Source organism: Mustelus asterias, chromosome 18 (genome assembly GCF_964213995.1).
Source record: "Mustelus asterias chromosome 18, sMusAst1.hap1.1, whole genome shotgun sequence".
Taxonomy (NCBI): Eukaryota; Metazoa; Chordata; class Chondrichthyes; order Carcharhiniformes; family Triakidae; genus Mustelus; species Mustelus asterias.
This window is the reverse complement of record NC_135818.1, coordinates 69134656-69150671: the sequence shown is the minus strand read 5'-3', so window position 1 is coordinate 69150671 and position 16016 is coordinate 69134656. Positions and strand designations below refer to the sequence as shown.

The 16016-nt window shown below is 46.2% G+C and overlaps 1 protein-coding gene across 1 annotated transcript in view; it reads left to right on the top strand.

Moving 5' to 3' along the window:
• itpk1a (inositol-tetrakisphosphate 1-kinase a) overlaps positions 1 to 16016 on the top strand; it is a 215620-nt gene that overhangs the window by 173702 nt on the left and 25902 nt on the right. Inside the window, exons 6-7 of the mRNA XM_078234263.1 lie at positions 3696 to 3794; positions 5081 to 5121. Coding sequence (XP_078090389.1) covers positions 3696 to 3794; positions 5081 to 5121 — 140 coding nt within the window. The remainder of the gene's footprint in view (positions 1 to 3695; positions 3795 to 5080; positions 5122 to 16016) is intronic.

Genomic DNA, 16016 nt, shown 5'->3' with positions numbered 1-16016 from the left:
GGCTTGATGGGGCTGAATGGCCTCCTTCTGTACTGTAGAGATTCTATGACTCCGCAGCTATGTATACTGTGTAAACTAGGTTTGATTGTTAAAGGACTGGAATCAATAAGGAATTTAATTTAACCAGACTCGAAACGTTGGCTCTGTTCTCTGTCCACTGATGCTATCAGACCCGCAGAGGTTTTCCAGCATCACTGCAGTGGGTTGGATCTCAAACAATGACGAGACAGAGTACAGGAATGAGATAGAGAATCTGGTGAACTGGTGCGGCAACAATAATCTCTCCCTTAATGTCAACAAAATGAAGGAGATTGTCATCGACTTCAGGAAGCGTAAAGGAGAACATGCCCCTGTCGACATCAACAGGGATGAAGTAGAAATGGTTGAGAGCTTCAAATTTTAGGTGTCCAGATCACCAACAACCTGTCCTCGTCCCCCCATGCTGACACTATAGTTAAGGAAGCCCACCAGTGCCTCTACTTTCTCAGAAGACTATACTCTCTTGCACCTTCTTTCGTCAGGAAAAAGATACAGAAGTCTGAGGTCACGTACCAACCGACTGAAGAACAGCTTCTTCCCTGCTGCCATCAGACTTTTGAATGGATCTACTTCGCATTAAGTTGATCTTTCTCTACACCCTAGCTATGACTGTAACATTCTGCACTCCTTTCCTTCTCTATGAACTGTATGCTTTGTCTGTATAGCGCGCAAGAAACAATACTTTTCACTGTCTACCAATGCATGTGACAATAATAAATCAAATCCGAGTTTTTGTTTTAACTGAAAAAGTTCCTTGAGGGGAAAATGAAAATATTAGGGCCGGATTCTCTGACCTTGCCCGTAGTTGGGATTCTCCGGTCCCACTGCAGTGAACGGAGATTTGGCTGAGTGCCAAATTTTCCATTCTCGTTGGCAGTGGCGACATGGCGTGAACAGTCGGAGAATTTCAGTCCTAGTCTATTAATGAACCGGTCTTGCCCAAGTGGGCTAGTTATGCACCATGCGATATCCAGAGATTTACTGCGATCCGATCTTTAAAAACAATGACAGGGCCCTATTGAAGCAGAGTTGTTGGTGGAAAGGGTGAGGGTGGTACAGAGAAAGGGAATTGCAGGACCATTGAGAGCACAAATTGTGACTGGATCGACCTGACTCCCGCGTTTGCCCCAAAACCGGAAAGTCCCACCCAGGGTGTTTATAATCATTAGCCGTCCTGTTCGGAGTCAGGAAAATCCCGCTCAAGGTCAACGAACCTTTGCGTAATCCGTGCCTCGCCCGCTACCATCCCTGTGGCGGGCGGGATGGGAAAATTCCGGTGTCTGAGATAAATTGGGCTTTGTGGAATGGGATGAGTCTCTTGCAGTTCTAGCTTTGATGGAAAATTAAGCTGGGGTCCAGGCTTATTGACACTCATGCAAAATTGGACGCATTGCGCCAAATAAACCATTGCGGTTTTTTTTTCAAGCACAGAAAGCTCCAGAAAATCCCGACATTTCTGCTTCCTTTGCCAGGACCCTTTAATGTATTGGCGTTTATTCAGAACTCTCTTCATGTGCAATTAATCTCTATCGCAATGGTTGCAGTCACACCAAATAAATAGAATTGTATTGTTCAAAAAGGCACACTCCATTTTAACCGCAAGCATGTGTATTCAAGTTGTGTATACTGCCTGCAGACTTCACATTATTCTTATTTATTTTTGACACTGTTTGACACAGCGTTCCACTTGAGGATCAGTATTTCACTCAATGAGGAATTTGAAATTTGACCAATGGAATAGGTCAGGTCAGTGATATGAAATATGGGTTATGTTTTCATGCAGGTTCCTCCTTTCCACTTGAATTCTTGGCATCAGTAAATGAGCTCTTCTGAACACCCTTTGTAGCCTTGAGAACACGGCCACTTTTATGTTGCAGGAAACAAAAGAATTGACGTAGCATTGAAAGGCGAATCATCCCTCCCTTTCATGAGATCCTAGTGTTGTTTACGGTTGCCTGTGTACCCACAACCATGAGGTATGGTTGGCACTGTTGCCTCACTGTGCCAGGGATCTGGGTTCGACTCCGGCCTTGGATTACTGTCTGTGTGGAGTCTGCACATGCCTGCGCGGGTCTGCTCTGAGTTCTCCAGTTTCCTCCCACAGGTGTGCAGGCTAGGTGAATTGGCCATGCCAAATTGCCCTTTAGCATCCAAAGATGTGTAGGCTTGGGGGATTAACCATGGTAAATGCATGTGGTTACGGGGATAGGGTGGAGGAAAGGGCCTGGGAGGGATTTTTCTGGAGTGTCGGTACAGACTCGATGGGCTGGATGGCCTCATTCTGCACTGTAGGGATTCTATGGTATGTGATAGTGGCACAGGGTGATTTTTTCTTACCCCACCTTTAGAATTGTGAAAATGTAAAGAGCAGAAGGGAGGCCATTTGTCCCATCGTATCCCTGCTGACTTTTTGCTGGAGCAATTGGAAACTAATCCCACTTCCTTGCTCTTTTCTCTTGGATTCAAATGTTTTGTACTTAACTGGGTGTGAGAGTGAATGATTCAGTGAACGATCCCTCTGAAGCCCAAGGTGGGGAAAGACTGACTGGTTTATCGAGTCTGTCCCCTCGCATCGTGATTCGCCAGACCTACCAATCTTCAGTCTGTGGGCATGGGTTCATTACTTTGACTCCTGACCTGTGCTGTTGCCCATCAGAGCGCCGCCACACTTGTTGAAACTGTAAAAATATCTGAATGGTCATCAAATGGAGCAATGAACTGTTGTAAAATTATAACTAACTATCCTTCTGCATAATGCAAAAGTGATATTACTGATGGCAGTGTGAAGATTTTTTTGATTTGATTTATTATTGTCACATGTATTAGTATGCAGTGAAAAGTATTGTTTCTTGCATGCTATGCAGACAAAGCATACCATTCATAGAGAAGGAAAGGAGAGAGTGCAGAATGTAGTGTTACAGTCATAGCTAGGGCGTGGAGAAAGATGAACTTAATGTGAGGTAGGTCCATTCAAAAGTCTGACAGTAGCAGGGAAGAAGCTGTTCTTGAGTCAGTTGGGGCATGACCTCAGACTTTTGTATCTTTTTCCGACGGTAAAAGGTGGAAGAGAGAATGTCCCGGGGGCGTGGAGTCCTTAATTATGCTGGCTGCTTTGCCAAGGCAGCGGGAAGTGTAGATCGAGTCAATGGATGGGAGGCTGGTTTTTGTGTGATGGATTGGGCTGCATTCACGACCTTTTGGAGTTGATTGTGTTGAAGGCAGTGCTTTTGGCACCAAGGGACAATCACTCTGTAACCGCTAAGATTAAGGCAAAATACTGCGGATGCTGGAATCTGAAACAGAAAATGCTGGAAAATCTCAGCAGGTCTAACAGCATTTGTGGAAAATCAGCTTCGTCAGCTCTGACAAAGCGCCATCCACACTCGAAATGCTGGCTCTATTCTCTCTCTCCAGATGCTGTCAGACCAGCTGAGATTTTTGCAGCATTTTCTTATTTTTGACTCTCCATCCTCCTTTGCCATGCTATGCAGCAGTGACACAACACCTTACTGTTATGTCTTCTCCCCAGTGTACCGACTTGCCTCACGAAACGTGGCTGAAATATTTTGTCAAAAGGTTTGTGTGTCCAGCCGTCTGCAGCTCAATGCACCTGATCACATTTCTGTTGGAAATAATGAATTCTCCTTCTCTTGCAGATGAACGAGTTTGTTCCCCTCCCTTTATGGAACTCAGCAGTCAGTGTGGGGAGGACACAATGGCAGAGATTGAGAAGCACAAACTGACATTCCCTTTCAGTAAGTGTTTCGAGGCTAAGAGAATGTGCAAGCAACAGCCACAGACTTGCTGCGCTTCCCGCGTTGCTATTGAATTTAGGCCATTTTGTCATAAATCAGTTCCAACATTTCACAGTAGCAATTTTGAAGTGGATTTTGGTGATTGGAATAAACTCCTTGAGGCAGCGTCTATATATGGAGAGCATGAATTGCGATTGCATTTTGGAAGCAGTACAAGTGGACTTGCCAAAGAGGCCTGTAAATAAATATAGCTGCCTGCCTTCTGGTAAGCTGGGGGAGCTGCCCCTGCCTGGTCCTGTCCCACCATCAGAAATAGTTCCTTCCAGCATTTTAAAAACGTTGCTTTGGAATGGTTGCTGTATATTATTTCTGGCTTGCCTCCTGACACCCCCTCCTCATATCCAGCTGGTTGTGCAAATTATCTCCCCTCAATCTACAGCCATTTTGTAAGAGAAATGCCCCAGAATAGTCTGGGAGCACTTGATTCCCTCCTCCCTTTTTATTTCATTTCCTCCCTCCCTTCTAACGTGTCTGGCCTTAGCTTGACCCTGTTTTGGCTGGGTTACGGTCTAATATTAAATCTGTGGGATCAAGGACACAAATGACCTCACATTCCCATGCCATTGACTGCCGGCCAGCCCCGCCAGCTTTTTGCCATGGCTCGTTGATGGATTTAGTAAATGAAAGATGGGTGAAGACATAAACACTGTCATGGGCTGGTTGGGCTGAATGGCCTATTTCTCTACTGTGTACTCTACGTGATTGGATGTCCAGATCGGTTGATCTGTCTTGACATTGACCAGATCAGTTGGACCAAAGTTTAATGAGTGGAACTTTTGTTTTATTATTCATTCATGGGACATGGGCATCGCTGGCTGGCCAGCATTTATTGCCCAGCCCTAGTTGCCCTGGGCTCAGCCATTTCAGAGGGCAGTTGAGAGTCAACCACATTGCTGTGGCTCTGGAGTCTCATGTAGGCCAGGTTGGGTAAGGACGGCAGATTTCTTTCCCGAGAGGACATTTGAGAACCAGATGGGTTTTTCTGACAATGGTCATCTGTAAATTCTCAATACCAGATATTTTTTGTTGAATTCAAATTCCACCATATGACGTGGCGGGATTCGAACCGGGGTCCCCAGAACAATGTTATTGCTTCTGTGATCAAACCCAGCCTTGTATAAATGATTTTGGTGAAGGAGTGTGGTGGGGCAGTGGTGGGAGAGGGTTGGCAGGCTGTTGCCTCTGTCACTCCGAGGATTTTAATTATCTCCCGTTTCTTTTTATAGTTTGCAAAACCAGAGTGGCGCATGGCACCAACTCTCATGAGGTGAGTAACAACCAAAGACAAGAGTGGATTTGCACAAATAATTTTGGTGCACTGAGATCCAGTTTACCTGAAGACTGCCCAATTCTGTACGCATTGATGTTTGTGTGAACGGTTGAGAATTGAAAGATTCTGGTTAGAGATTTCTGAGAAGAATCCATATTTGCTCCATCTGATACTCTTTTATAATCCTGAAGTGGTCATTGCCTTTGAACGCAGGGATGAATGATAGGCAATTCCAGTCGTACCCATTTTGTCTTGGAGAATTTTCACTGAGGATTATTTTTATACTGATGGTTTTTGAGATATTTATTCAAAACATCCCTGACTCATTCTTCTCATGAGCGTCCTGTTAACAAAAGTTACATGCATGTGCCCTAATACTGCCAGAACTTCCAGACATTGAAGTACTGAATGCATGTTCCCTGTTACAATCGCAGGTCTTACGCTAGCTAGTTAACAGTTGGCCCTTGTTTCCTGTGCAGTTGTGCGAGTGAAGACTGATGGGTTCTTATGTGAGAACTAGAGCATGTTAACTTCTGCTGAGATTTGTCTCAGAGGTTCCAAACTTTCATCTTTAGTGTGGAAAGCATTTGACAAACTGTGCCAAGCTGTTCCTACAGGGGCCGGGGCGCACAGGTTGGGGTTGACGTAGTATCAACTTTGAGCGATTAATGTAAGATGAGTGTTATTGGATCAGACATTATGATGTGTCTCTTAATTGGAATCGGAAGGATTACAGAATACTAATGCAGAAGAGGCCCTTTGGCCCATCGAGTCTGCACCAACGCATGAAAGGCCCTGACCTGTCCCCCTAATCCCACTTGCCAGCACTTGGCCCATAGCCTTGAATATTATGATGTGCCAAGTGCTCATCCAGGTACTTTTTTTAAAGGCATCCCGCTTCCACCACCACCCTCCCAGGCAGCGCATTCCAGACCGTCCCCACCTTCTGGGTAAAAACGTTTTTCCTCAAATCCTCTCTAAACCTCCCACCCCTCACTTTTAACTTGTGTCCCCTCATAACTGACCCTTCAACTAAGGGCAAAAGCTGCTGCCTATCCACCCAGTCCGTGCCCCTCATAATCTTGAACACCTCAATTAGGTCACCCCTCAGTCTTCTCTGCTCCAGAGAAAAACAGATTAAAAAGGGGGAAGAGGGAGATTTGAGCAATACATGGGGTGGCACAGTGGTTAGCACTGCTGCCTCACAGCGCCAAGGACCTGGGTTCAGTTCCAGCCTTGGGTCATTGTGTGGAGTTTTTGATTCTTCAAAAAATCCATTCTTGATTAATTTGATCCTTCTACTTGTAACTTTGGATTGTTTCTAACCCAGTGATGAGTGACACTGAGGCGTAAGAATCTGAACAAACTCATTAACGCCCCGACAAAATCTTCACTGGGGGTTAGCTGATTTGTGGACTTTGAGATACTTATTTAAATTAACTCTGATACAAGTGGCTCTTTCTCAACACTAAATCACTTCCCCTAATCATTTTCTATTCCTGTGCGTCTTGCTGTACTCCCGCCTTTCTCCCATAGAATGCTGGGGGTTGCTATGGAGCAGCTTGCAATTCCTTAGAGTGCGCCTTTGAATGTTGTGGCCTCATGTTTTCATTGGCTCGTCTCTTGGGACACATGGAATTCTTTAACTGGAGATATTAAAATAGCGCTAATTCTAGTTGTTATGACAATGAGGTCTAGGAGACCGTGGGTAATATTTGGCCAATGAGTTCATCAATTCTCTAGCCACAGTTAGTTGGATGAGGTCCAACTGAGATCTGTAAATAGTCCCTGTGATAGCCTTCCAGTCGAGCGTTAAGTACCAGGGCATTCGTCAAGCATCTTCACTCGCTAGCAGTGACGAGCAGGGCATGTTGTTCGGGTGTGCTCGGCACTCCGAACTCTTCTGGAAACCTTTAAATCTTCTGAAAAGTTTGCCACAATACGCTGATACAGACTCGCAGGAGCCAGTGTTATTGATGAGGGTTAATTTAATTCCCGCACGGATGTTTGATTTGGCTGCAGAAGTTCCAAATATGGCCTCGTGAGTAAGATTATCAGGGGAATGTACAAATATGTCGCGCCTGAAGGCTGAAAACCCAATAACACACACACGCCGTGCTTAGACAACACTCAGCTTGAACCTAAATAATCTGAAGGGATGTAGAATGTACTCTGCCAATGTCGTCGGTAATCTGATGCGAACCACCCACCTTGAACGAACGGAACACAGGCTCCCACCAGTGGACAGCTTCATTCACTTATCTACTGCTGTCTTTGACAATAAAGACAGACTTGCATTTATAACAACACCGGGTTATATTTATACAGTGCCTTTAGCGTAAGGAAATGGGAGTATTACAAGACTAAAGAGGCACCAAGTCACATAAGTAAATATTATTAAATGCTTGGTCCAAGAGGGAGATTTTGAGGAATGCAAGGTGGAGTGGGGCAGACATGTAGGAAGAGCAATCCAGAGCTTAGTGCCTAGGCACAGCCATCCAATGGTGGAGCAACAAAACTCGGGGCTGCCCAAGAGGCCAGAACTAAACTGCCTCATCTCAAACTGTTGCCAGGGAGAGGGATGAAGCCGGTAGCTAGGGGAATGGAGATTGGGGTAGCAATCAAAAACAATGGCTTCAAACTTCCCAATATTTAATTGGAGGATATTTTTACCTCATCCAGTGTTGGACGTCAGCTAAGCAGCCTATAATTACTCCAGGGAGTCGGCTGTAAAGGAACCATGCTTTATTGCACAAAATAAAGTAAAGCAGAAACCACAAGCCTGTGGTGAACGCAACAGGTCCCAACCGGGACTTTGGAATATTGAACCCACTCAGGGGCCTGCTTTATACAGGACTCGGTATACGAGTGGCACCTAGTGAGTTGATTACCAATCTCCAGGGAGCTCGTATTCAACAGGTCCGACAGGGAGGTCAATTGGTGATCCCTCCTTCCCCCCCCCCCCCCCCCCCGGCCATGCAAGTTGTGGGGGTTTCACGCAGCCTGATAATTGAGTGACATTAGGGAGTTGAGAAAGGTGGTGATGAGGTGGAACTGGGTGTCGTCAACACGCAGGTGAATAGTTAACGCTGTGCATCGCAGGTAGATGGGATACAGGGAGGGGCCAGGGAATGTTCCTGAAGGGACACCACAGGTAACAAAGCGGGAGCAGGAGCCATTGTAAGTGATTTTCTGGCTATGATCAGATGGATAAACAGGGGAGTTGCGAAAAAGATTAAGCACCAATTTGGGAGGTGGCAGCACATTCAAAGATCTGCAAAGAATTTATATAGTGCCTTTCACAATCTCAGGCCATCCGAAGAGCCAATGAGGAACTGTTTTTGAAGTGTAGCCAGTGTTGTAGTGTTAGGAATTTGAACAAGAAGGCATTGTGGTGGCCAACTTCTGTCTTTTACTTTAATTGGCCAGCCTGAATCTGGTGCTGGGACTTGGGTTGAGCTTCCCTCGCTTGGCTCACGTTGCCCAGCTTTTGAAGAACAAAGAACAGTACAGCACAGGACCCTTCGGCCCATCAAGCCTGTACCAACACGCGATGCCTTCCCAAACTAAAGACCTTTTGCCTCTACGCGGTCTGTATCCCTCTATCCTCTGCCTATTCGTGTATCTGTCAAGGTGCCTCTTAGATGTTATTGTATCTGTGTCTACCTCCTCCTCTGGCAGCGCATTCCGGGCACTTACCACCCTCTGTGTTTAAAAAAAAAACTTCACATCTCCTTTAAACTTTCCCCTTTTTACCTTAAACCTGTGTCCCCAAGGAATTGATATTTCTTCCCAGGGGAAAAAGACTATCCACGCCTCTCATAATTTTGTAAACTTCTACCAGGTTGCGCCTCAGCCTCTGACATTCAAGTGGAAACAAACCAAGTTCATCCACACTCCAATTTTCTGGGAGATGTTGTAAAACCTGTGGCAACATTCTAGAAGAACGAGATTTATCGATTGTAAAGAAAAAGGATGAAAGGGGGTATTGTGTTAAGGCAGGGTAGAAACAGAGAAGCGGTACTTCAATATGGTGATGCTCTGTATGTTATTGTATTCAGAGGTTTCCTAACTCCTTTGTGCATATACCATAGAATTCTGAAAGATAATGTTACTGCTGATAATGCTGCCACTTGATTCGAGTCTATTAATATTACTGAGACTTCAACGTTTCAATGTAGTTTCATCCTTGAACTGCAAATTCCACCTCACCCCCTCCAGGGGAATTCGCTCGCCCCCGGACATGGTTATCCTTGGATAGAATTATTGCTGTCTCCCAGCTTCCCTCGTCCAGCACGAGCTGTGAGGGAGGTATTGTTGCTGTTGTGTTTCAGGCAGTCCTGCTGAATAGTCCCATTCATGCTTTCTGCATTCTTAAAAGCAGGGGAAGCAGCACGCTGCTCGAAAAAGCGCATAGTAAGAATGAACGATGCACTGTCGGGGCATTGTGGTGGAAAACACGTGGGCTCAGCACTTGGGAGTCGAACCTGTTCAGCCAGGACCAGTGCAAGAGTATTAGGAACATCTTTAGCCTTGCACCCACCCTCCACAATTAACTTACAGTAGGGTGGTGCTAACACTGGTTCCCGGTCGGTCCCACACTTGCACAACAGCTGAAAGTAGTCAAACCCGTGGGTAGTTGGGATGGCACAGTGGTTAGCACTGCTGCCTCACAGCGCCAGGGACCTGGGTTCGACTCCCGGCTTGGGTCACTGTCTGCACATTCTCCCCGTGTCTGTGTGGGTTTCCTCCGGATGCTCTGGTTTCCTCCCACAGTCTGAAAGACGTGCTGGTTAGGTGCATTGGCCATGCTAAATTCTCCCTCATTGTACTCAAACAGGCGCCGGAGTTTGATGACTAGCGGAGTTTTACAGTAACCACATTGCGGTGTTAATGTAAGCCTACTTGTGACACTAATAAATAAATTTAAACTTTACTTTAGTTGTTACCTGGGCCTCCCCTCACTTCAGACTCTCGGCCTCCCTTGTTCCCTTGGCACTGCTCACCAAGTTGGCGTGCTGTGCTCCCACAGCCAGCATGAGACCTCAGCAGCCGCATCACCGTGAGATGACTTGGGAACTTTCTCGTTGGCTGAAAACGTGGCATTCTTGGTCATTGGTATTACCCACTCTCCATGCCCGCTAAAGCCTGTTTGTTTACTCATGGAGTTTCATCGATCACCAAACAACTTTTAAACAACAAAAAAACATTTACGTTAACTTTTTTAGCTTTCGATCCAATGTATGAGGAAGTTTTATTTGCTCGGTGAACTCCAAAGCATCATACTTATTTGAAGTTCATTTTGGAATGCCAATATTTAAATTTATGAATGAAGTGTTAATTTTAGCTGTGTGAACGGTTGGATAGGTCTCTGACTGTCGGGTGAGGGATGACAGGAAGATGCAAATCCAGGCAGAGCTCCCCTATCCTGCCACTCTTTCTGGGCTTTGGAATTGAGTGTGAGAGTATACTAATGTATTTAAACAATAGCTTCCATTCACTAAGAATCTGTTAATGAAAGGGATCAACTGTCTATACAGAATCCCTAATTTTACAAACACATTTCTTATCCTGCTCCTGTGGAGTTTTTCTCTCTCCCCCTATCACTGTCTCACTGTCTCCCTCCCTCTCTGGGTCTGCTCTCTCTCTTTCTCTCTCTCGCTCGCTCACATACTTCCCCTCTCACTTTCTCTTTCACTTACGGACACTTTCTCTCACACTTCCTAACTCTCTCACACTTTCTCTCACACACACTTTCTTCCCCTCTCTCACTTTCTCTCACGGACACTTTCTTCCTCTCTCTCACTTTCTCTCACTTTTGCTCACACACTTTCTCTCACTCACTTTCTCTCTCTCTCTCACACTTGCTCTCTCATACTTGCTCTCTCACTCTCTCTTGTGTGTGTTCCCCTCTCTTTCTCTCATGTGTCCCCTTCACTCCTATGTGTGGTATGCATGTCTCTCCCTCTATCCATTTGGTCTGTGTTTCTGTGTCTTTGTCTCAGTGTGTCTCACTCTTGCCTAAGGTCCTTCTTTGTTGAAGGTTTTGTCACACTCCAATTCTCCCTCTTCCATCTTTTCTTACCGCCCTGGTACAGTGCTAATTGCTGCCGATCTATTGATTGATTCGGCCTTTTCTCTTGGAAAGCACTTTCTTCTGCCCCTGGCTTCCAGCCTCCTTCAAGCTGCCAATGTGTCGTTGCAAATCTGCTGCCTTGCTGCATTTTTCCACCATGATCAGGTGCTGTGAATTAGTGAGAAGCTGTGACAGGGCAGACAGCATCTGTGGAGAAAGAATAGAGCCAACATTTTGAGTCTGGATGACCCTTCGTCAGAACCTATAAACGATGGAACTTGACCGAATAGTAGTCCCGACCATGACCCCTGAATTTGTTTTAGTGTGAAAGTGTTGTCACATCAAGAACCGCGTTGTAACTGCATGCATGGTCAGTTTTTCTCGTGAACACTGTTCCCGCTACCCACTCACCGCCCCTCTCCCAGGCCTTTGCTGCGGGGTGAGTACGAGGCAGCAAGTGGGAAGTGGCAAAGAGCCAGGAAACGAGTGTCAGGTGGGAGGAGGCCAGTGGCGGGGAAGTAGGTAGCGGACTTTTGGGCCAGTAGGTGCAAAGCAGGTTTCCAAAGGAAAATTTTCCCTCATACTTTCTTATGGGAAAGTGATTTTGCTTAGCATGTTTTTGTTTAGCGTGCGGTTTTTACAGAATGTGTTGGGTAAACAAGAAGCAGCTACACAGGATTTGGGACTGGAGGAGAGACAAAGTCATTATATCAGAAAGGCAACACTGTGCTTATAGTTTTCTGTGTCTGTGTTTGCATTGAGGCCCGAGGCTGTCACGTTTATTTATTGTCGTGGTAAAGTAGGCCTCTGCCGCCAGGGCCTTGCCTGTGCTGGCTTCTAACTGTGATGTTGCCTCGGGCAGTTTGGAATGTCCCCGGGCAGTTTGGAATGTCCCTGGGCAGTTTGGAATGTCCTCAGGCAGGGCCTTCTCAAAAGTGCCATTCAATGAATCACTTTTTCAGAGTAACTGCAGCATAAAGTGGAGTGCCTCAGGCTGCATGGGATGCCTGCAAGCAAGAAGAAGCCTCTGAGAAAGGGCCACAGAAATGCTTCCATTGGTAAATCAAATCCTGATTTATTATTGTCACATGTATTGGGATACAGAGAAACTTATTGTTTCTTGCGCTATATAGACAAAATATACTGTTCATAGAGTACATAGGGGAGAAGGAGAGAGTGCAGAATATACTCTTGCTAACATAACTAGGGTGTAAAGAAAGATCAGCTTAATATAGGGTAGGTCCATTTAAAAGTTTGACAGAAGCTGTTCTTGAGTCGGATGGTACATGATCTCAGACTTTTGTATATTTTTCCCGATGGAAGAAGGTGGAAGAGAGAATGTCCGGGGTGCGTGGGGTCCTTGATTATGCTGGCTGCTTTTCCATGGCAGCGGGAAGTGTAGACAGAGTCAATGGATGGGAGGTTGGTTTGTGTGATGGATTGGGTTACCTTCACAATTCTTTATAATCTCCTGCGGTCTTTGTCTCCCTCGGCCTTTTGGCTCAGATCATGTGTAGTTTTTGAACCTGTACTTGATAGACGTCAATGAGGTCACACTGAGGCTTCGCTTGAAGCAATTTTTAAAAACGGCATCTGGGCCTTTTGGCTAAGATACAAATGAGATCAAGCACTGGAGGGGGTGCAATGCCTGCTCCTATCAATCAGCTTGGATCATGTAGATCAAGCCCAAGACAGGAAAAGGGCAACCTATCTTGTCAGCTTGGGTCTGTAATGTCACGCTGGTTGAGACTTTGATTGGATATGACTAAAACAAAATCTTTGTCCTTTCCCATTTAGCAGTTGGGTGGAAGGATAACTGAATAAAAGCCTGCTTACTTGCTTTAATGAATGCCTCGGATTCTCAATACCAGTAAAGTTTGATGTATGTTAGGTGTCAGCAATTTGAAATCTAGATTTTACTGGTACTTGAGAGGATTGTGAAAATTTGAACTGAGCTTTAAGTAATGGTTTATGTTTATTTATTAATATCACAAGTTGACACTGCAATGAAGTTATTGTGAAAATCCCCTAGTTGCCACACTCCTGTTCGGGTACGCTGAGGGAGAATTTAGCATGGCCAATTCACCTAGCCAGCATGTCTTTCAGACTGTGGGAGGAAACCGGAACACCCGGAGGAAACCCACGCAGACACGGGGAGGATGTGCAGACTCCGCGCAGGCAGTGACCCAAGCTGGGAATCGAACCCAGATCCCTGGCACTGTGAGGCAGCAGTGCTAAGCTCTGGCGAAGGGTCATCCAGCCTTGAAATGCTAACTCTATTCTCTCTCCACAGATGCTGTCAGACCTGCTGAGATTTTCCAGCATTTTCAAAGAACCATAGAATCCCACAGTGCAGAAGGAGGCCATTTGGCCCATCGAGTCTGTACTGACCACAATCCCATCCAGGCCCTATCCCCATAACCCCATGCATTTACCCTAGCTAGTCCCCCTGACACTAAGGGACAATTTAGCATGGCCAATCCACCTACCCTGCACATCTTTGGACTGTGGGAGGAAACCGGAGCACCCGGAGGAAATCCATGCAAACACTGGGAGAACGTGCAAACTCCACACAGACAGTGACCAGAGACTGGAATTGAACCCGGGTTCCTGGCGGTGTGAGGCAGCAATGCTAACCACTGTGCCACCCTCTGGCATTGTCTTCAAGCCAGAAACATTCTAGTGCTTCATTGCTGTGGGATGCTGTGAATGGAAAAATGTCCTGTCGTACTTTAGGCAGAAATGATTATGTTTTCTCCCTTTTCATAATGCAACGACCTCGACTAAATTCTTCAGCTTTGTCTAACCTGACCGAACCCTCACATGTTTGAGACAGTTGGAGTTGACCTTTGCTGTTCCAGCCAACAGTTAAATTGTCACAGTATTCTCCATTCTTCTCCCTCTTCTGTCTCCATCTGAGATCCTGGCGTTGCACCACACCAACTTGGAGCATTCGTATGAGGGCGAAACACGGCAGATGCTGGAAATCTGAGATAAAAACTGGAAGGATTGAGCAGGCCTGGCAGCTTCTGTGGAGAGAGAAACGATTGGGAGGGGGGAATTTTCTGACCTGTCGCAGGGGGAGGCACACCAGTGGCTGGCGGCAGGATCTTCTGGTCCAGCTGCTGCCAAACAGATTTCCCGTTGACTGCGCCCCACGCTGCCGGGAAACCGGCGGCCAGGGTGCGCCATGGACGGGGCTAGAAGTTCCCGCCAGTGTGAGCAACCGGAAAGTTCCGGCTGGAGTTAAATTTTCGAGTCCAACATGTCTCTTCAGAACAGAGTGTTTGGGGCATTTGACAGTGAGGAGAGAGGCAGTAAAAGGGCAGGTGTTGCATCTCCTATGAGTGGATTTGAAGGTGGTGTGGGAAGTGGTTGAGGTGTTGTGTGGGCGGGGGGGGGGGGGGGGGGGGGGGGTGACAGAGGAGTGGACAAGGGTGTCACGAAGGGAATGGTACCCTCTCAATGCTAATGGGGCGGGAAGCGTAGATGTGTTCAGTAGTAGCATCATGCTGGGGGTGGCGGAAATGACGGAGGGTGATTCTTTGATTACGGAATTCCAAAGAAAAGTCATATTGGACTCGAAGCATTAACTATATATTTCTCCAAGGAAACTGCCAGATCTACTGAGTTTTCCCATCACTTTCTGCTTATATTGGAGAAGGTGAGATAACACCTACCTGCACAAAGATATTGCAGTGACAAATGCCTTTGTAGAAATACGAGATTCGCTCTTGTAAATGATTCAGTCAGGGCCTTGGTTATACTTTTAGCTGGGCACTTAATGTAGCTTAAATCCACAGCGTAAATTCCCCTACTCCCAGCTGCGAGATTGGTAAGTGTAGCTTACCAGGCGTTAAGCTGTGGTTCGACTTGCAACTCTCAGACATGCCTCCAGATGGCACTAGATTCCCAGCCAACAATGTACCGAATGTCAACAAAAACACATTAAGAAGTGTGCTGACTGGATAAACAAGGAGGGGTTCCTTGAATACAATCTCATATCTAAAACTAATTAACTGCATTGGCTATTTTTTTGTGCGCGTGAAGGGAGGAATTCATTCTGATAGGAACATAAGACTTGGCTTCAGAACTAGGCCAGCCATTAGTCCCTTCGAGCCTGCTCTGCCATTCGATGAGAGCTTGGCAAAACTGGTTGTTGTCTCAATGCCCCTTTCCTTGTTTGGCCCTGATGACCTTTGACTCCCTCCCGAGACGGAGTGTGGGACAGTGTCGTAGTATGTTGGCAAATGTTTTCCAATCTGACCACGCCTGAATGTTTACCCGCTGGCAGATGGCAGGAGTGTTGGAGGTGGGATGAGTTGGGCATCCCTGGCCTGCCTCAGGAAATGGCACGTTGACATGTTGTCCTGACGGTCAAAGGGTGGAAGCTTTTTCTCGGCCATGTTGAGAAAATGTTGGCCGTCAGCAAATGTGCTGTGGGATTTTGTTTTCTAAAAGAGTTTGTTTTGAATTTGAGTAATAATGGCCTTACGCAGACTGTGATGATAGGTAATTGGCCAATCGATCAGCATTCATTCTCACAACTAACTAGAAGGAATTCTAAGAATTCAGTTATGTGGAATCCAAAAGAACAACACAGCCAGCTGGAGAGGTTGCCAAAAGTCAGGTGATGTGATGATCTTTCGTCAGGAAATCTGAGGGAAGAGAGATACTCGGGACCACAGAAAACAGAGGCAGAGGTTTATCGGATTGGTGATGGCTTGTTTGCTGGAACATTCCACAATGGATCCCGCATTCAGCTTTATTACATTCTGTTTCAATTCAGGGTTTGAGACCTTGGCTGGCGGGGGGG